The 21,823-nt window shown below is 44.2% G+C and overlaps 1 protein-coding gene across 8 annotated transcripts in view; it reads left to right on the plus strand.

The window, feature by feature from the left end:
- Window positions 1-673: 673 nt before the first annotated feature.
- Window positions 674-21,823, plus strand: part of robo2.S (roundabout guidance receptor 2 S homeolog) — a 654,191-nt gene continuing 633,041 nt past the window's right edge. For all 8 annotated transcript variants that reach the window (XM_041583357.1, XM_041583363.1, XM_041583359.1 and 5 more), the window contains exon 1: window positions 674-871. In XM_041583357.1, the coding sequence (XP_041439291.1) occupies window positions 745-871 (127 nt within the window). In that variant the 5' untranslated portion in view covers window positions 674-744. The remainder of the gene's footprint in view (window positions 872-21,823) is intronic.

Here is a 21,823-nt window from a genome sequence, read left to right on the forward strand (position 1 = left end):
AATTCTATTTTAATAGGAGCAAAAGAATCCTGTGAACTAATACAATGCAGATAAGAGGTCTCCAACACGTGTGCACTACAATGTATAGCGAGTAACCACCTCCACATAATACAGATGAAATAATACCCGGTGCATCCTCTGCTCAGACCTTTGCATTCTCAGCTTGGGCTCCGTTTCTGTGTCGCTCTCATACAGAATCCTTGGTGATTTTACAAAGCCTGCACTTTCTACCCAAGTGGCAGCGACACCAGCTTTTACTGAAGCCTTATTACTCTTAAAAGACCAATTTAGTTCGTTGCACGGTTATTAGGATCACACAGACAAGCTTGAAGCTGTCAGTAAAAACTGCTTCTCATCTTTTTTTTTCTTTATTTCTTTTCCCCCCACAGCCTGGCGTATTTTCTTTCTCTCGGACACAGCTATTACTGTTTTTATATTTGTCAGTCAATCTGTAAATGAAAACAAAAGGGATATATCTTGCCTATAACCCAAGTGAAGAGGAGAGAGATGCTTTTAACAGTCATAACACTGGCAGCATAGCTCACTGCCTGCTCTGTGTGTTGATGAAGCAGGGACGGAGAGAGAAATGTGTCTTTCTTTAGGGCTACATCTTTGAGATACTACTTCAGCATCCGAGGATGCCAGGGCAACTACATGCTCCGATTTCTCACTGATTAACGACTTCTTTCTAGGCAAAAGGACGATGGAGTAAAAAAAAAGAGAAGACGTTGGAAATGGTGTGAAATGAACATGTTCTCTTCACTAAGGCAGAGGGCAGCTTCTCCTGAATTCCTGCTGATCCTCGTGCTGCTCGTCAGTGGGGCGACCCAAAGCAAAATTAGTAGGACCAAGGGGAAGCACTGGAAAGGGGGTAAGTGAGAAAGTTTTCCAACCAATACCAAGGCACTGCTTCCTCCGGAGACTGTTGGAATGAGGGGTGACTATGTTGTCTGAGCTGTATCTGTGTGATGATGACACTTTATAATAAGGAAAGTGATTGTTTTTGTATTGCTAAAGAAGCATGAATAGGATGGTGGAAATATGGACATACTGGGGAAGTTTTTGGAATAAAGTTGGTTGGCTTGTGATTGCTTCCCCAGTAGTGATGGGCGCGATTCGCCGCCAGCGAATAAATTCGCGAAACGCCTGTGAAAATTCGGCCGAAAAATCGCCGGCGGCAAAAAAAAATTTCACCCTGTCGAAAAAAAACAGACGCCGGCGTCAAAAACGGCCACCGGCGTCAAAAAAACAGGCGCCGTCGTAAAAAATGGGCACCGGCACCGTTTGGCCAATTTTTCACCGTTTCGCGAATTTTGTACGAAATTCGCAAATTTTTCGGCGAAACGGCGCAAATTCGCCCATCACTATTCCCCAGTATTTACAGAGAGTTTGTCTAGCATTTGGTATCCAAACATACGCCAAGTTTCGGTGTCTGCCATTCTGCATAGTAACTGCCAGTGCCAAGAAGCACATAGGACCGGGGACGGGACACCTAGTAGGGTATCCGAAAGACAAGCCAGAAATATTCCATTCATATCCAGGGCCCCCGATATTGACTCATCCGGCTCATGCTTTAAATGGTCGCTTGAATTGCAGGCGGCTGCTGTGGATTTCCAACGCCAAAGCAAGATTAATATTCTAGCACTGATGTGATTATAGAGGTAAATTAGATTGACCTTATTAGAAGAATTGCAGATGAGAAATGCTTTGTAATGGGGGAATCACAGTCAGCTTCAGTTGTGTTTAAAATGTAAATTAGCTGAAGCGGGGCTAGAAAAATGTCAAACAATAAAGTTCCCCTTGTTTGCTTTAACCCTTACGTACCTATGTGAGTCTTTAATGCACTGGCAATTACCCTCCAGGAGTAACTAAATAGACTGCATATATCAAATCTAATGGTATGCTCCTTACTTAGCATCAGCAAACATTCTGTGCTCTCCCACCAATAGAGAGGCCTCCCCTTCAGACTAGAAGAAAAGAACTTTCATTTGAAGCAACGTAGGGGGTTCTTCACAGTCAGGACAGTGAGGTTGTGGAATGCACTGCCGGGTGATGTTGTGATGCTGATTCAGTTAATGACTATAAGAGGGACTTGGATGATTTCTTGGACAGACATAATATCCAAGGCTATTGTGATACTAAGCTCTATAGTTAGTATAGGTATGGGTATATAGAATTTAATTAAAAGTAGGGAGGGGTGTGTGTATGGATGCTGGGTTTTCATTTGGAGGGGTTGAACTTGATGGACTTTGTCTTTTTTCAACCCAATCTAACTATGTAACTAACTAACTATGCAATAGCAATGGTATTTAGCTGGCTTTGCCCTGTTGCCATTCTAAACATGGCCATATGAGATGTTCCCTGGGAGCCGTCTGTCTTTTTGTTTCCCCGTCTGATAAGGAACACAGGTGCCTTACTAACATCTTCTTCTTCCTCGCTACGACATTGTTGTGTTCTAAGGATAAAGGGATGCCACGACATTATAAAGAAGTTTAAATAATTTATAACAACCTCCCACCTGCGCTTGTTCCGCCCCCTCTTTTCTGTGTATCCATTGCTGCATTAAAGTGATACTGACGCTAAAAAACTACTTTTCAAAACATGAATGTACATTGAGGGGGTTATTTATTATGCTCCGAATATCTGAAATTCTAATAATTCGTGGTTTTCGGACTAAAAAAACGATGAATTTTTCGAAATGTATTAAAGCCTGATGGTCTTAAAAGTCAGACTCCGGCATGAGTCCTGTATAAGTCAATGGGGAAAATCCCAGTATCTGCGCTGCTGTGTGTACTGATGTCCAATAATTTCGGGGATTTTGGATAAAAAAGTCATAAAAGTCCGAAGAATTCGTAGTATTTGAGGAGCTTTGCCCGAAAACTACACATTTTTCATACTTTCAAGCAAAGCCACGAAGTTATCGGATTTTTGCCCGACCCAATTTTTTTGGACTTTTATAATGATAAATAAGGTCCACTCGGGCAGTCGGAGTTGATCCGATTTTTATGTTAGAAATATTCGGACCTTGATAAATAACCCCCTAAAAGTCACCTATAGGTCACGTTGATCGTTTTTTGCTGAGAGGTCTGTTTTTGTAAATACAGGTATGGGACCTGTTATCCAGAATGTTTGGGACCTGGGGTTTTCTGGATAACGGATCTTTCCGTAGTTTGGGTCTTCATTCCTTAAGTCTACTGGAAATTCATTTAAACATTAAATGAACCCAATAGGCTGGTTTTGCTTCCAATAAGGATTAATTATATCTTATTTGGGATCAAGTACAAGCTACTGTTTTATTATTACACAGAAAAAGGAAATCATTTTTAAAAATTTGGATTATTTGGATAAAATTGAGTCTATGGGAGACAGCCATTCCGGAATTCGGAGCTTTCTGGATATCGGGTTTCAGGATAAGGGATCCTATACCTGTAATTGTTAGTTGAAGTTCATAAACCTGGCTGTTTTGCCAACCTGACTGTCCCATCTCAAACCTGTCAGTTAATGTTTCTAATGCTAACGGACTCCTGCTGCACAAAAATGGCAGCCCCCTCATAGAGGAGGAGTCAGATAGGTAATATAAAAGCTTTGAGCGAATACTTTATGGCAAAATTGTAATTAGCAAACCAAGTCAATACTTTGATAGATGTAAAAATTGTTTAATTTCTGCTGTCAGTATCTCTTTAAGGCTTTGCAAATCTCTTACCTACTTCCCATGGAAACATTCCAGCAGGCACTTAGCCTGTGCTGTCAGGGCAAAGGTATTATCGGTGCAGTAAAACATTAGACCTGAAAATTGGTTGTTAGGTTTGAAAGTTATTTTTTTTTTCATAGCTGAAATGCATAAAAAGATATGGTTAGAGGCAGGCAGGTAAGTTAAATCTTTCTGACTAAATCTCGCTTAAAAAAGGAAGCGTCAAGGAATATGGCATCATATAATTTATCATAATGCGCTTTTTAAAAGCTAAAGTTATGGGACCTTTCACCATTGTGTAATAGCCAAGTCATCTGAAAATGATACATAAAACACTGGTTTATATCTATGCAGCCAATTAACTTTGTGCTTGCAGCCCTCCAGGTATAACAACAATAATAACAAAACACACCTAAGGCAATGATGTTGATGAAATGTGGAAAAGAACTAAAACATTTCTTTTAGAAGCTCTCCAAAGTATACTTTTGGCACTGTCCATAGAATGACTCCCTGTACTGTCTACAGCAGGGATCCCCAATAGTGATGGTTGAATTTATTTGCAAGGCGTGAATAGGTGGCGAATATCTGCATTTCACCACATTTTGCAACGAAAATTCATCTGCAAATTTTCACCGGCGTCAAAATTTTTTTTGTTGACGTCGGCAACAATTCTGACACAGCCCACAATTCTGACTCCAGGTACCAATTAAAGGCACCCATTGACTTTAAAGCGTATCAAATTGTCGCCGGCGTCAGAATTGTCGCCGCAGTTTCATGAAGTTTTGGCTGTTTTGCGAAATTCACATATTTTACGGCGAATCGAAATGGGAGAAATTTGTCCATCACTAATCCCCAACCTTTTGAACCCGTGAGCAACATTCAGAAGTAAAAGGAGTTGGGGAGCAACACTAGCATGAAAAATGTTCTTGGGGTGCCAAATAAGTGCTGTGATTGGCCATTTGGTAGCCCCTATGTGGATTGTCAACCACATTGAGGCTCTTTTTGGCATTGCACCTGGTTTTTATACAACCAAAACTTGCCTCCAAGCCTGGATTTCAAAAATAAGCTCCTGCTTTGAGGCCACTGGGAGCAACATCCAAGGGGTTGGAGAGCAACATGTTGCTCACAAGCTACTGGTTAGGGATCACTGGTTTACAGTAAATGACCAAAACCTGCCAATAGAATCTGAAGAAGTTCCATGGATGGTTTCATCTAGAATGACCCAACCAGACCCAATTGCTTTCTACATTGATATAATAAATGAACAGCTCACAATGGCTGGAGACTGGAGAGTGTAATGGCTATAATTTGTAGATATGGAATGGTATATTAACCAAATACTCATACGGTTTACTGGTTTAGTTAGTAATAATGTAAGGCGAGAAAGGAAAATGTTTTATATGTAATCACAAACTCATGGAACATTCTGGCTAAAGTGTAGATCATATCTGTTAATAATGTGATGATATTTGACTTATCTTACATAAGCATTAGGAAACAATCCTGTGGGTACATTCTAGGGACGCATCAAATTTGGTTCGGGATTCAGGCAAATCCAAGCCTTTTTCAGCAGGATTTGGACAATTCCAAAAGCCTGGCTAACTGAATCCAAACCCTTTAAATCAAGTGAGTTTAGGTCACGTGATTAAGGGGATCAAAATTGGTTTCCTCCTTCTGTTTCCAAATTTGCATATGCAAATGAGAATCCAGATTCGGATAGGGCATTGTCCCCCAACCAATGGCTTGCGAGCAACATGTTGCTCACCAACTACCTTGGTTGTTGCCCCCAGTGTGTTTATTTTTGAATTCCAGATTTGGAGACAAGTTTTAATTGCATAAAAACCAGAGGTACTGACAAACAGAGTCTCCTGTAGGCTGTCAGTCCACACAGGGGCTACCAAATAGCCAATCACAGCCCTTATTTGGCACCCTCAGGAATTTTGTTTCATGATTGTGTTGCTCTCCTATATAAACTTTATATAAACTTTTTGTTGAATTTGAATGTGGCTCAAGGGTAGAAAAGGTTGGGGACCCCTGGGTTATGGATTTGCCCCAATGCCTCTGGAATTATGAAATGTGGTACATTCTTAGTACAGTCCTACAAGACAGAATAAACTGAAGGGATTGTGGGATGAAATCCTTAGGAGCCATTGTACTGGGAAAGATTTTTCCCAAAACACACTATTCTAGAAATTGAGACTCGCTCAATAATGTCTCATGCTGGTGTGCAGAAACTTTACTTCCTAAGTGTTCCTTAGAATTTACAAACATCCAGTAATTACTACCCTGAAAGTACTAACATCCCTATGATTAACTGGGCTAGTTTAACTAGAGATAATGAGCTCTGTTTAAACAACCTGCTCCGTTCACCCTTTGTTAGAAGCTTGGTGCAACATGTAAAAAGTGTGTTCAGGACAAGCACTATTCTTTGAACTTGTGTTGAAAAAGTAGCTGCCACTTCATACCACTACTTACATCGTGCAACATTTGTTATAAGCATCTCACTGTGTGTGGGTATTTGTCCTTTGAGAGCAGCAAGTATTGTACTTTATTTGTTTTGCACTGTGTTGGCTTGGCTGGGACTGTTAAGGAATAATACCTATTAAAAGGATCTTGTGGAATGTGTAACTGTGAATGCAAAGTTGCGGCCGATCATGGTTATTTAGTTTTTGGGTATTAATGTGGCAAGGTGCATAAATAATAAAAGCGCTGTGGGCTTGCTAAATGTACAGTATTTGGTTTCCTTATATTGGCTTTTTGCTAAAGTAAATCATTTTCTGACTGATTCTGTCCTATCAGTGCAGAAATAAATAACACCAGCTCACACAAAAGCAGAAATATTTTCTCTCCCCGGAATGAAAAAGTATGTTATCTAGTAAATTTGTAAGGCACTGTTGTACTTTAGCCACCACTATGCACAGGATTGTTAATGGAACTAGAGTCACTGTGAAAGTTCCTTTTCAGGCTGTTGATGATAATTGTTCTTCATGTGTCTGTAATGAAATGCAGGGCCGGGCCAAGCCGACCGGGCACCCTAAGCAATCTGGCCGGCCAGTCTGCTACCCATTGCGCATGCGCCAGACCATGTGTATAGTAACAGAGGGGGGGGGGAGGAGGGGGAAGATGAAGGAGAGGGGAGAGCTAGAGAGGACAGTGAACACAGACTAGGGGCAGGAGAAGACACTTAATAGGTACCTGGCAAGCACCCCCTTATCTTTGCTCCCTAGGGAGGTGCCTCTTCTGCCTACCCCTAGTTGCGGCCTTAATGAAATGCATTAATTAAATCTTGTGTGCTCTGTCAGTTTTGGTCTCACAACTGTAGGAAGTAAATACGGAGTAACAGGCCGAGTCGGGAGCTTATTGGCCCATGTGTGGGGCCCTCCGACGGGCTTTCCTGATTGATATCAGGCTGATAGTTGGGCAGATGTTGATTGGGCAGGATTAAAAATCCCGTCGGATCGCAGCCACATCTGTTTGTTGATGTGGCCCTGCCACCCAACCGCCGGTATTACCTGCATTGTGATCCGATTGTTGGGCCCTAGAGCTCACGATCGAATCTGCCCAATATCACCCGCCTCAATGTGGACATATCGGGAAGAGATCCGCTGATTTGGTGACATCGCCAAATGAGCGGATATCCCTGTGTATGGCAGGCTTAGCTCACATCAGAACATTGTTCAGTGGGACTTTTTTTCTCCAAAATTTAGCTGGGGTTTAATGGCACCCACTGTTTTAGCTCCTTGCATTCTCCTAAAACATATAAGGGGTCATTTACTGCACTGCATTTGCAAGCCCACATAAGTCCCCACAGTCACTTCCATGGAAAAATAACATTCTTTTAAGGTACTTGCATCAACATTCGCTTATTGGACTTCCATATACTTGTGCTAGGTGTGGCTGTCTTCTTCTGCCTCCTGTTCTGAATCAAGAAATGCATCTATTTCCGCAAGCTACTGCCAACAGAACCTAGAGGCAGCTCCAGAGTTCTCACAATAGCATTTGTCAATAGGCACAGCACAAATGCACCAAAATAATTGGGCACACATTTCATTGTTATGCCAAAATCTGGAAATTACATCTACCAGATCAAGGAAATGTTCAGTGCATTTGTATCTAATTGGCATCAATGTGCAAAAGTAGGTTGCGTCAAATTTGATGCATCTACACAACAATGCTGGACATCTGGGGAAAAATGATGAATTTGGGGGTAAATATAACATTATTTCATCCAAAATTGCAATTTGCACACTATGCTGCAGTAGGTCAATTACTTCTATAACCTTCACCCAGCTGAACCCAACCTGCCTAAAAATGGATAGACTGTTCTGTCCAGGAGGCATGTTACAGTATACTTCACAAAACTCCGGGGTCACAAACTGACCACATGTGGCAACTATGCCCCCGCAGTAAATATATGTGGCACAGTACAGCACCCTTGGAAAATGAGCCAAAGTATGGCACCCCTATATATTCAAACTGTAGCAGTTATACCATATAATAACTATATTTACTGTGCCCAGATTCATTTTCTAATGATGGGTGAACCTGACTCCGCTTCACCAAAAATTCACAAAACTGCTAAAAATTCTCCAAACGCATTCGCACAACAATTTTTCATACCATGCAACTTTTTTTCTTATCCATTAGAGCAGTGATCCCCAACAGTAGCTCGCGAGCAACATGTTGCCTTCCGAACCGTTGGATGTTGCTCTCGGTGTCCTCAAAGCAGGTGGTTATTTTTGAATTTCTGGCTTGGAGGCAAGTTTTAATTGCATAAAGACTATGTATTGTGCCAAGTAGAGCCTCCCGTAGGCTTCCAGTCCACATAGGGGCTACCAAATAGCCAATCACAGCCTTTATTTGGCATGCCACGGGACTTTTACATGCTTGTGTTGCTCCCCAACTCTTTTTACATTTGCATGTGACTCACGGGTAAAAAAGGTTGGGGACCCCTGCATTAGAGCCTATGGGCATTTTCTCTAAGTATTTCGCTCATCCCTATTTAGTTCATTTAACCCATCCCCCTACACATGCACATAGCACTGACGTTTACTTGCATTATACATGGGGATAGGGAAGCTTGTAGCAATGATGAATTTTTCTTCTTTTAGGCAATTGTGTTTATAGCAGCTTTATATTGATGTGGAACATACTGTAGCTGTGGAATAGAGAATTTTCTAGCATGTGAATATACCAGACAATGCAACGGGGTTTTGCCTGCCCCACAAAAAACATTCTGTTCCTAGGAAATTAGTTTAGCAGCCATTTGATCATTTATCAGTGAGCGCATAAGAAAACCAGTGATCTTGTCATTCATCTGCAAGTCTCCAGCAAAGCAAACGCATGAGTGATGGGAAGGAGTTCTAGGAAGGAGCATATAGATATATATTCCTCAAATAGAATAATCTCACTCTAAACCCGCTGGTACAATGAAGTAAAGAAAGAAAAATTCAACAATTTAAAGATATACAGTAGAAAATAATAAGACTCATTCATTAATTCTAAGAAAAAAAGTGCTATAAATGTACAATTTGCATAGGACCTGCATCTCATTCTTTAGAGCTTAGGTGTTGGTTGGTTGTGCCCTGTCACAGAAAGCAACACCTTTCCCGCATAATAAACCCCTGTTTTCTTGAGTATCCATAAGTCAACAAACAGCTAAAGGGCAGTAAGTTGGGCATTTCTAATTGACATGACCGTCCTTAGATAAAGGCTCCAGCCATCCGGCATTGCCAGGGTACCCAAGGTCTTCTGCTACTTTGTCCCTTATTTGGGAGAACAGTATTAATATGCGATATACCAGCAATTTGAGCAAATAAGATATGTGGCTATAAGCTGTTGATGTTTTGTGATTTATGAGAATACTACAGATTGATTGAGCACACTCTCTGCACTTCAACCTCAAAGGTTAGAGTTAAATTATATCAGGCACCATCGAGGATGCTACAGCAGGCGGTAATCAGAGGAGTGCCAACTCTGCTGGAATAAATGTCATAAAAGGCAAAGCCAAGTGTCTGGTGTGCTTCCTCCCTATTTCTTTAATTCTTGTATGAGAAATTGGCTTGGAAGTAGCCCGAGGAGTTGAATGTACCCTATGGAAAGAAAGTAAGTGGTGTGCCAAAGAAAAATTTGTTTTGGTAATCAGAGGAGCCCAGTGTTCGCACCCTTAAGGGATGGTGCTCTGCTTAATGGAAATTAATTATGCAGACACTTATGCAACAAAGCATATACTACTCCCGGGCTTCACCGTGGCTATATATATATATATATATAAACAAAATATGGGATCCGACTCCACTTTTGGAGCCGGTACAATCCACCCGATCTCCCCACACACAGGACATGTATCTAGGTAAATACAAAACAAATCTAACCCCAACGCCATTGTGACCCGAGTGCCGCCACCCCGAGTCTGTCATTAAGAAAACACAATCAGCACATCAACCGTTTGGGCAGCGCACTCCGGAACCACTTTGAAGAATCACACACTTCCAGATTACGGGTAAAAATTGACAATCTTTATTTTATCATCTGATTTACAAAGCATAACGTCCGAGGTCTGACGCGTTTCTATTCTTTATAAGTGAGATGTTAAAATAAAGATTGTCAACCTTTACCCGTCATCTGGAAGTGTGCGATTCTTCAAAGTGGTTCCGGAGTGCGCTGCCGAAATGGTTGATGTGCTGCTTTATGGAAAGTCCCCTTATCTGGAAATAGCCAGACCCAAGCATTCCATTTAACGGATCACCCCTCCCTGTACAACATTCTAAAATCCTTCAATCTATTAAAATATCCAACGGCCGAAGAACACATTTAAAAGTCTAAAACTTCACCTTTTCTCGCAAGTGCTAATTATGAACAGTGATAAATATTATGGATAACATTATGAATTAGCATTGCCAGGAATAGCTATAAGGCAATAAAAAGGGCCAGAATGAGTGTACATTTGCGATATACTTTATCTTTCGAGGTTAACATCACTGCTACAACACGGATATTGATTTACATACAGACCATTGATCCATGTTGTTGATATTACTTATGGATGGAACATCAGGCAGCAGGCAACGGATAACAGATTGGGAACATATTTCATGGGAAAACTGGCAGAAATATGTTGTCTCCCATAATTTTATAATATATATATCTGTTTTAATGATATGTCTTAATTATATTATATGTAGAACTGAATGAATTCTGAATTTATAGATTTAATCCTTTATGTTTAATTAAACCTTTTCAAGAGATAAAAATGAATCAATCTACTATAATTCAGTAAGACACACATTTTTGGCAAGGTCATGTTAGTAGAGGTATGAGACCTGTTATCCAGAATGCCCGAGATCTGGGGTTTTCCGGATAATGGATCTTTCCGTAATTTGGATCTTCATACCCCTTAAGTCTGCTAGAAAATCATGTAGTTACATAGTTAATGTAAACATGAAATAATCCCAATAGACTGGTTTTGCTTCAAATAATGTTTAATTATATCTTAGTTTGGATCAAGCACAAGCTACTGTTTTATTATTACAGAGAAAAGGGGAATCATTTTTAAAAGATTAGATTATAAATTATAATGGAGGCTATGGGAGTCAGCTTTTCCATAATTTAGAGCTTTCTGGATAACGGGTTTACGGATAACGGATCCTATACCTGTATTCAGGTTTATGTCAAAGAACAGAGTTTTGAAACGATAATTTAGGGTAGGCTGGGAGTTGAAAATGTTGACATTTGCAACACAGAAATTCTTTCTATGAACAGAATAAAGGGGTAATTTACAGCTGCTAGGACAGTTGCAGTTGCACTAATTTCCTGGTATCAGTTGCAGCAAAAGTGCCACTTTTCCTCCTGTTCCCAATCAATCACAGTTGGTCCCACTGACACAGGGTCTACCTCCATCTCCAAACCGGGTAGTCAAGTCAATTGCTGCAGTGCAAAAAACCCACCAACAGGACTTCAAAAAATTTCAGCGTAATTGCGACCAATTCACCTTGATGGGTAACCACATTTGCTCTAATTTTAACACATTGGCCTCAGTTGCCTCAACGGTTGGGAAAAATGTTGCATTATGGGAAAAAATGGTGATTGTGCTCAAAATTGCATCAGTGGTTGTAAACAACATCTTAAGTGTAGAGAAATAGCTACTAAATACCAGGTATAACAGGAATGGTTAAAACAAGGCAATGAACCAAGGCAATTGGACAAACTCACCATGTGCCATAGCCTTTACCACATCTGTAATAGCCAACATCACCCTAACGTCTTCTCAAAATAATAACAAATTATTTCTAATAAATTAATCTTAAAGAGAAAAAAAAATGAAACCTAAAAAGGCCTGAAGTTTAGTGATGGGCGAATTTGGGGCGTTTCGCCGAAAACTTTGAGAATTTCCAGAGAAATTCGTGAAACGGCGAAAAATTAGCAAAACTGCGCCAGCATCTCGTTTTTGATGCCGGCATCTGTTTTTTATGCCGCGTCCATTTTTTTTGGACACCAGCGTCCGTTTTTAGCAGTATTGGGCCGGCGTCCAAAAAAAATGTACATCGGCGTCCATTTTTTTTACTCTGCCAATTTTTCACAGCGGATTCGCGAATTTATTCGCTGCCGGCAAATCGCAGAAATTTGCATCGAATTTGCGCCTGGCTAATAAATTCGCTCATCACTACTGAAGCTTAAATAAAGGAAGATGGAGACTGAAGTACAAGAATATCTGTGTAAGGATGCCTGCCGAGTTCTCTGCGAGGATGCCTGCTGCATGCTTCTGCCTCTTCTTGTCACGAGCGCCGCCCGGAGCAGGTCCAAGAGCTCCGGGCGGCGCGTCCTCTCCTGCCGGCGTCGCTCCCAAGATGGCGGCGCCCATGGCCGCCACGTGGGTAAGCGGCGCCGGCGCGATGACGTCAGTGCGCCGACGTCGGCGCAAGGACGTCAATGACGTCACTAAGGCGCCAAATTCAAATAAAAAGCCTGTTTAGACGCCAGAATGGCGCCCAAGTATAGGATTACCTTCCCTAAAGTGTATCCTGGGTTTCCTGTGTACCTTATTGCCAAATCTTGTTCCTGATCTGTTTCCTGACCCCTTTGCCTGGACTTTGGACCTTGTTGTATTCTGCCTGCCTGTGAACTCTTGCCTGATCCTGACTATTCTTCGTTTAACCCTTTGGACACCGCGACCTTGTTCCCTCAAGAGGGCTTCCTCCTTGATCCTGACTACCTCCCTGGAGGGAGCTCCCGGCTCCCTGACATTATACTTGGGCCATGGATCCTTCTGAGGAAGCCACACCTCATGTCGGACGAGCGCTCCGCGGACTGGCATCCCGCATGGAGGACTACGAAAACCAGCAGGTTCGCATTGGGCAAGCACTCGATGTCCTGCTGGCTCAAGTGCCTTCTGCGTCCTCCACTGCTCCACCTACTGGGGATCCCCCCATGGCGGCAGCCCCCACGAACACAAGCTACCCGACAGGTGAGCCTCGCATTCCACCTCCCCCTCGTTTCAGTGGGGACCCACAAGCCTGCAGGGGATTTGCCACGCAATGCCAAATTCAATTTGAGTTCCAACCCACACAGTTTCCTAGCGAGCGTTCCAAGGTGGGGTATGTGATGTCTCGATTGGAAGGCAAGCCACTAGAGTGGGCCACGTCTCTTTGGGAGAAGAATTCCCCGCTGACTTTTGATGTTAAAGACTTTCTCCAGGCTTTTCGTATAGTTTTTGATGCTCCAGGTCGGGTTACGAACGCCCCTGCCCGTCTCTTGCAGCTCCGGCAAGGAAGCCGCAGTGTCAATGAGTATGCTATAGACTTCCGAACACTGATGGCGGAGACTTCCTGGTGTGATGACGCTTACAAGGCCGTATACTACCAAGGCCTATCCATCCGCATCAAAGATGATCTCGTCTCCAGAGAGACTCCTGACACCCTGGAAGGGTTGATCGCTCTATCCATTAAGGTGGACACTCGTCTCAGAGAGCACCAGGTGGAGAGAGAGCGCAGTAGACGATTTTCTCCCATGTTGGCCCCTCGCTTTCAAAGGCCGATTCTGCAAACACCCGCTGTTCCTGTGACCCATGTGTCGACGTCTCCCTTGGAGGAACCCATGCAAGTAGGAAAGACTCGCCTCTCCGAGCAGGAAAGACTCCGAAGACGTATGGCAGGTCTCTGTTTATACTGTGGTGGGCATTCCCATTTTGCCAACGCCTGTCCTGCCAAAGCCAAGAGTTTTGTACCCCGAGGTATGTCTCAGGTTTCTCATGTAGGGGGCATCACTCGAGGTTCTCTGGAGAAGTATCAAGAAAATTCACGCAGGCTTCTTCTTCCTTTGCAGATTCACCTGGCAAGTAAGTCTATCTTCGAAAGGGCCTTCCTCGACTCCGGAGCGGATGGCAATTTCATGGATGCCTTTTTTGCCGAACGCATGAAGATTCCTCTGCTTCCATTGTCTTCTCCCCTGCGAATTACTGCCATAGATGACAAACCCCTGGAGTTTGAATTCGTCACAAAGTTCACGGCGGAACTATCTGTACAAGTTGGGGCGCTGCATCAAGAAAAACTTTCATTCTTCATCATCCCCTGTCCTTCTACTCCAGTGATATTGGGTCTTCCATGGTTACGTCTGCATAACCCCACCATAGACTGGTCCACTGGGCAGATCTCTCGTTGGAGTTCATTTTGCCTGCAACATTGCCTTCCGCCAAAACCCCTCGAGAAGGTGTATGTCTCCTCTGCGGAATTAAAGACTTTGCCCTCCACTTACAAGGGATTTTCCGATGTATTTTGTAAAAAGTCTGCAGAGTTCCTTCCCCCACATCGCTCCTACGACTGTCCGGTTGAACTCCTGCCTGGAGCTATGCCCCCCAGAGGGCGCACCTACCCTCTCTCTCCTGCAGAGACTACCGCTATGAAGGAGTACATCCAAGAAAATCTCCAGCGGGGGTTTATCCGCCCTTCTACCTCTCCTGCAGGGGCTGGGTTCTTCTTCGTGGAGAAGAAGGACGGAGGCCTTCGGCCTTGTATAGACTATCGGGGTCTGAATAAGATCACCGTGAAAAACAGATACCCTCTGCCCCTGATTGCCGAGCTCTTTGACCAGCTGAAAGGGGCAAAGATTTTCTCCAAGTTGGATCTCCGGGGGGCCTACAACCTCATTCGCATCCGGGAGGGTGACGAATGGAAGACGGCATTCAACACTCGGGATGGGCACTATGAATATCTCGTTATGCCCTTCGGCCTATGCAATGCCCCTGCCGTCTTCCAGGAGTTTGTGAATGATGTGTTCCGAGATCTCCTAGGAAGGTTCGTAGTCGTATACTTGGACGACATCCTGATCTTTTCCAAGGACCTTGAAAGTCATCGCTCCCAGGTGAAGGAGGTACTCTCTCGTCTGAGGAAGAACTCTCTCTTCGCCAAGTTGGAGAAGTGTGTTTTCGAGGTATCCAAGATCCCCTTCCTAGGATACATTATCTCTCCAGAGGGATTTGAGATGGACCCCGTGAAAGTGTCGGCCATCCAGGAGTGGCCTCTCCCACTGAGTACCAAAGCAATCCAGAGATTCATCGGATTTGCTAATTATTATCGACAGTTCATCCGGGGGTTCTCTTCCCGCATTGCACCTATCCTGGCCCTCATCCGAAAAGGGGGTAAACCCAGCCTGTGGCCTCCATCTGCCATAGAAGCCTTTCAGTCCTTGAAAGAGGCCTTCACGTCTGCTCCTGTTCTTCGACATCCCAATCCTGCACTACCCTTCTGCATCGAAGTTGATGCTTCTGAAGTCGGAGCCGGAGCTATCCTGTCTCAGAGACACTCCTCTGATGGAAAATTGCACCCCTGTGCGTTTTTCTCCAAGAAGTTCTCATCCGCAGAGCAGAACTATGATGTCGGAAATCGAGAACTCCTGGCAGTCAAGCTTGCCCTTGAAGAATGGCGTCACCTCCTGGAGGGTTCTGAAATTCCTGTCCAGATTTTCACTGATCACAAAAATCTGGAGTTCATACAGTCCCTCAAGAGGCTAAATCCCAGACAAGCCAGGTGGGCCCTTTTCTTTTCCCGATTTAACTTTGTTTTGACTTATCGCCCAGGTTCCAAAAATCTGAAGGCCGACGCCTTGTCTCGTAGCTTCACTCCGGTGGACCGTGACCCTGAGAGACAGGAACCAATCATTCCACAAGTCAAGATCATTGCCTCTCTGTATCCCCAATTTGCCGACCAGATTCTGGCTGGGCAGTCCTCCGCTCCTCAAGATACTCCGATTGGCATGGCCTTCGTCCCTCCAGAACTTCGCCTGGCCATCCTGCAACAAACCCACTGCTCCAGGCAAGCTGGACATCCTGGTCCGGCCAAGACCCTTGAACTTTTGAGGCGCCTAGTCTGGTGGCCTGATATCCGCAAGGATGTAAAGGACTTTGTGGCTGCTTGTAATGTCTGCGCCACTTCTAAGCCTAGCCATTCCCGCCCCAGTGGGTTGTTACAGCCTTTGCCGATACCCTCTCGTCCATGGACGCACCTCTCTATGGACTTTATTGTCGAACTTCCTCCCTCCGGTGGGAATACTGTGATCTGGGTTGTTATTGACCGCTTCTCCAAAATGGCCCATTTCATCCCTCTGAAGAAGTTGCCCTCTGCGGTGGAGTTGTCCCAGCTATTTATCCAGTACATCTTCCGCCTGCATGGTTTCCCGGTGGAGATCGTCTCCGATAGAGGCACCCAGTTTACTGCCAAATTCTGGCGTTCCCTATGCAAAGACCTGGGAATTGTTCTTCAGTTTTCATCTGCATACCATCCGCAGACGAATGGGGCAGCTGAACGTGTCAACCAAGCCCTGGAACAGTTCCTGAGGAACCACGTATCCCTCTGCCAGGATGACTGGTCTGATCTCCTCCCATGGGCGGAATTCGCTCATAATAATGCTTGTCATTCCTCTACAGGGAGGTCTCCGTTCATGTCGGTGTATGGTCTGCATCCTCAAGCTTTTCCCCAAGACTTTGTGCTATCTGATGTCCCGGCTGCTGACGACTCCGCAGCCCATATGTCTGCTATTTGGGCTGCTACCAAGTTGAACCTAGAGAAGAGCGCTCTTGTTCATAAGACTTTCGCGGATCGTCGTCGAAGATCCTCTCCTCCCTACAAGGTGGGTGATAATGTCTGGCTCTCTTCCAGGAATATCCGGTTGAAGATACCATCTCCCAAGTTGGGTCCAAAATTCTTGGGTCCATTTCCCATCTTGGAGATAATCAACCCTGTGGCTGTCAGACTCCAACTGCCACCAGAGATGAGAATCCCCAACGTGTTCCACGTGTCTCTGGTGAAACCCGCCATCACCAACCGGTTCTCTGGCGGTCAATCTCCTCCTCCTGCCATCTCTGTGGAGGGTCAACTCGAGTACGAGGTGGAGAGAATCCTAGACTCCAGGATCTCCAGAGGGTCTCTTCAGTACCTCATTCAGTGGAGGGGCTTTGGCCCTGAAGAATGCTCCTGGGAAGGTCACCGTGATGTTCACGCTCCTCGTCTGGTGAGGGAGTTCCACTCCAAATTTCCCCAGAAGCCAAATCCTGGTGGTCCGGAGGCCCCCCGTGAGGGGGGGGGTACTGTCACGAGCGCCGCCCGGAGCAGGTCCAAGAGCTCCGGGCGGCGCGTCCTCTCCTGCCGGCGTCGCTCCCAAGATGGCGGCGCCCATGGCCGCCACGTGGGTAAGCGGCGCCGGCGCGATGACGTCAGTGCGCCGACGTCGGCGCAAGGACGTCAATGACGTCACTAAGGCGCCAAATTCAAATAAAAAGCCTGTTTAGACGCCAGAATGGCGCCCAAGTATAGGATTACCTTCCCTAAAGTGTATCCTGGGTTTCCTGTGTACCTTATTGCCAAATCTTGTTCCTGATCTGTTTCCTGACCCCTTTGCCTGGACTTTGGACCTTGTTGTATTCTGCCTGCCTGTGAACTCTTGCCTGATCCTGACTATTCTTCGTTTAACCCTTTGGACACCGCGACCTTGTTCCCTCAAGAGGGCTTCCTCCTTGATCCTGACTACCTCCCTGGAGGGAGCTCCCGGCTCCCTGACACTTCTTAACGCTGGTTTTCCTATGGCGCGCACCAGGTTTTACGTGCTATGCACGTAACGCCATCACGCCAGGTGGCACGAAATTCGAATATTTAAAGGGGCTATAAGCCCAAACTCATTGCCCGTTGTTAGGTCTAACTTGTAAGTATCTGGGTATGATATGTTTCGTGTTTATTCTGGTCTTTGATCCCTTGCCTGCCTGACTATTCTGAACTCTGCTGATATTGACTGTTACCTGCTTGACTATTCTTCAATGTTGCCTCTACCGACTCCGGCCTGTCTGACCCTGCTTGAACTCTACCTGTACTGACCCCAGCCTGCCTGACCACGCTTTTCGTCTACTCCTTGAACTGTTGCCTTCCGTCCAACTGTGTTAACATACGTGCCCCTTTGCTTCTTCAAAACATCTGCTTTGCTCCTCTCAAGTTAAGACCTGGCAGCATCTGAGTAGCTGAGGGCTCCTCCCGAGGCCAAATACAGCTGCTACAGACATTCTGGGGGATCTGATATCTCATGTTGGCTTCAAATGTATCTCTGAGAAAGACATAACATTGGGAAATTAGATGCGCTGAACTTTTCTTTTTCACCAGATGTCACTAGATGAGAATGGATTTTTCCAGTTCCAAAGGAATGGCATAAACATTTATGATGCTTACTAGCAAATGGTTTTAATTGTCTTGCCTTTTGCCACTTTCACTGGCATCCCCTGCAACTCCAACTATGCCACATGACTTGCCAGCACTCAGTTGTCCTGTTTTCTTGACCAAGTCATGTGTTGCTCAAGTCCCTAGTCCATCACTTCATTCAAAAGGAAGTTCCAAAAGTCATTGCCACTAGACTTTTAAGTTTCTTGTATAACAGAATGGAAAGTTCTGCCAAACGGAAAAGTACTGTAAATTTCATATTACAGGTACTGGACCTGTTATCCAGAATGCTTGGGGACCTGAGATTTTCCAGACAAGGTGTAATTTGGATCTTTATTAGTGATGGGCGAATCTGTGCCTAAAAATTGTGAATTTACAGCAAAATTCATAAAACAGCGAAAAATTAGCAAAACACATTGAAGTCAATGGGCATCAAAATAATTTTGTGTAAATTTTTGAAACGCACAATTTTTATACAGTCGACTATTTGGTCCAAATGCAAATATTTGGGCCTCCGAATAATTTTGTTGCGCACCAATTTCTACGCGTACGCCAATTTTGACGAGCGCCAATTTTTTTTGGACACAGCAGAGTTTTCAACGTTGAACTGTCTCCGCAGTTTCGCAAATTAATTTGCTTGCGGCGACACACAGAGATTTGCCGCAAGTTCATGTCTGTCGAATTTATTCGCCCATCACTAATCTTCATAGTCTTCTAAAAATCATTTTAGCATTAAATAAACCCAATAGGATTGTTTTCCTACCAATAAGGATCAATGATATCTTAGTTGGGATAAAGTAAAATGCTCTGTTTTTGTTACAGAGAAAAAGGAAATACTGTATGTTTCAAATTTTTAAGTGATTTGATTAAAATCGAGTCTATGGGGGATGAGCTTCCTGTAACTTTCTGGATAACAAGTTTCCAGATAATAGATCCTATACCTGCATATAAAAGCGACCCCAGATATTGCTTATTCTATTTCATTTAAAGTGAAGTACTTTTATACCTTTTCTGAAAGCCAACAAACTAATATATAAAGAACTAAAACACAAATCTTATAAACCCAAGCAAATGAAACACGAGTTAATTAAAAGAAGGAGCAATATGCGTTATGGGTGACGAATCAAGGAGACTGTATAATGCTGATGGGATACAAAATAAAAAAGTAAACTGTTTCTAGTTGACTTGCTTTTTTCTAGTATTTCCAGAAATCAGTGCAGAGCGTATGCTGTTATGTTGCCGGCACTAAAGTTGCTCTGTAACTCACTGTAAGCACAGAAGAATTTTATGGCAAATTATAGTTGCCTACCAGATACATTTTCTCTATGGTTATTTTCTTCCCAATTTCTAATTGGAGTATTGGCAATCTGACACCTTAGTTCTACCTGCGGCCGTCGAAATAAAACCCATAGCAGAGTCCCCACACAAAGAATTGGAGCCTGCAATTAGCTGTAGGAGTCACTTGACCTCCAGCAATAGATCTCTGTGACAGCAACATTCCAAGCTAATGTCCTGGCCAGAGCTAGAAGAATAGCATAGCTAAAGGGAATGCAGGATCATTTGAAATGCAGCGCAGTGTTGGATTTTTGTCAGCCACAGTTGCATCCAAACTGTCACACATACAATTGCTGATACAAGTTGCAATAAAAATGGTGGGGATTTTGACATTTCGGCTTTGTGACATTAAAACACCATTAGTTCATGATGCCTTTGGTGCATCTGCTGTACAGAAACCCCTGTGGGAATCATTCGACTTAAAGCCATGTTTAAAGGGAAAAAATTTTTTTTTTTGAAAATGCATCAGTTAATAGTGCTGTTCCAGCAGAATTCTGCACTGAAATCCGTTTCTCAAAAGAGGAAACAGATTTTTTGATATTTAATTTTGAAATCTGACATATTGTCAGTTTCCCAGCTGCCCCCAGTCATGTGACTTGTGCTCTGATAAACTTCAGTCACTCTTTACTGCTGCATTGCAAGTTGGAGTGATATCACCCCCTCCCTTTCCCCCAAGCAGCCTAACAACGGTAACCAAGGTAACCAAATAGCAGCTCCCTAACACCTGCATTGGTGAGAGCTCAAGGCTGTGAGTTTTTTCTCTGGCCCTTTTTGGGTCTGGGGGAAGCAAACTGCTTTTCCCCTGAAATGCCTCCAAAAAAAAAAAAGGAAGACAGCGGCCATTGCTGGCCAAGGAGTGAGGACCCACTTGGGGTCTAACAGGAGGACTGCTGCTCCCGGTTTCACAGCAGAAGTTGAAAATGTTCAGGTGTGCAAGGAGGTGGTGGCCATGGCTACAAGTGACAGCAAGGAAGGAGAACATACCTCTACATGCAGTGTTCCATCTGTTATGGAGTCTCCCAAGCATGCGAATACAGTGTTTTTGCTGTAAGTGTGCCTGGTGGCCGTGTGTCAGTTGCGAGTGTGCAGTGTCACAAGGCTGCAGGGAGTACTAAAATGGCTACAGGGTGTACTAACATGGCTGCACCCCTGACTAATAAAACTGTATATGATGCTGCAGTAAGAGAGAACATAGCTGGTAAAAGCAGTGTCACAGAGGGTGCAGGGAATCCTCCAGTAAATAGTGAGAGTGTAGGGGCACAAGGGAGGAGAAGTGTTTGGGATGGGAAGAGACTGTTTAGGCAGAATGTCTCTGAGGTGGGTGAGAGTCAGAACAGTAGGAGGAAGAATGAGGTGAAAATTAAGTGGGTGAAGGAGAGGGGTGAGTTCCCAGGGCGCAGGTTTGTAGCCAGAAATCTCATCAAATAGTCATTGGGCTTTACCCCTTCAGATGTGTTTGGGCTGGTAAGTGTCACAGACACTGAGTTTGATCTGAACTTTAAACTGTCTCAGGGGCTGGATAAGTTCTGGCGCAAATATGAGGGTAAGAGAGAAGCCCCAGAGAAGGAGGGGTTAAGCGAGATTTCAGTGTCCCGGCCTGAGACCAAAACTGTCACCATTATGTTTAAGACAGTGTGTGTCCCCCTCGGAAGATGTGATGGTTTGGCTAAAGAGGCAATGTACTGTCCTGTCCCCCCTTACCCCACTGTATGATGAGTAGGGATGTAGCGAACTGTTCGCCGGCGAACTAGTTCGCGCAAACTTCGACTGTTCGCGTCCGCCGCAAGTTCGCGAACGTCGCGCGACGTTCGCCAATAGGGATGTAGCGAACGTCGGAAAAAAAGTTCGCGAACATATTCGCGAACTTGCGCAAAAATGCGAGCGGTTCGCGAACGGTTCGCGAACCCCATAGACTTCAATGGGAAGGCGAACTTTAACATCTAGAAAAGACATTTCTGGCCAGAAAAATGATTTTAAAGTTGTTTAAAGGGTGCAACGACCTGGACAGTGGCATGCCAGAGGGGGATCAAGGGCAAAAATGTATCTGAAAAATCTGCCTGTGTGTGCTTGGAAGAGATAGTGTAGGGGGAGAGCTGTTAGTGATTTC

Source organism: Xenopus laevis, chromosome 2S (genome assembly GCF_017654675.1).
Source record: "Xenopus laevis strain J_2021 chromosome 2S, Xenopus_laevis_v10.1, whole genome shotgun sequence".
Taxonomy (NCBI): Eukaryota; Metazoa; Chordata; class Amphibia; order Anura; family Pipidae; genus Xenopus; species Xenopus laevis.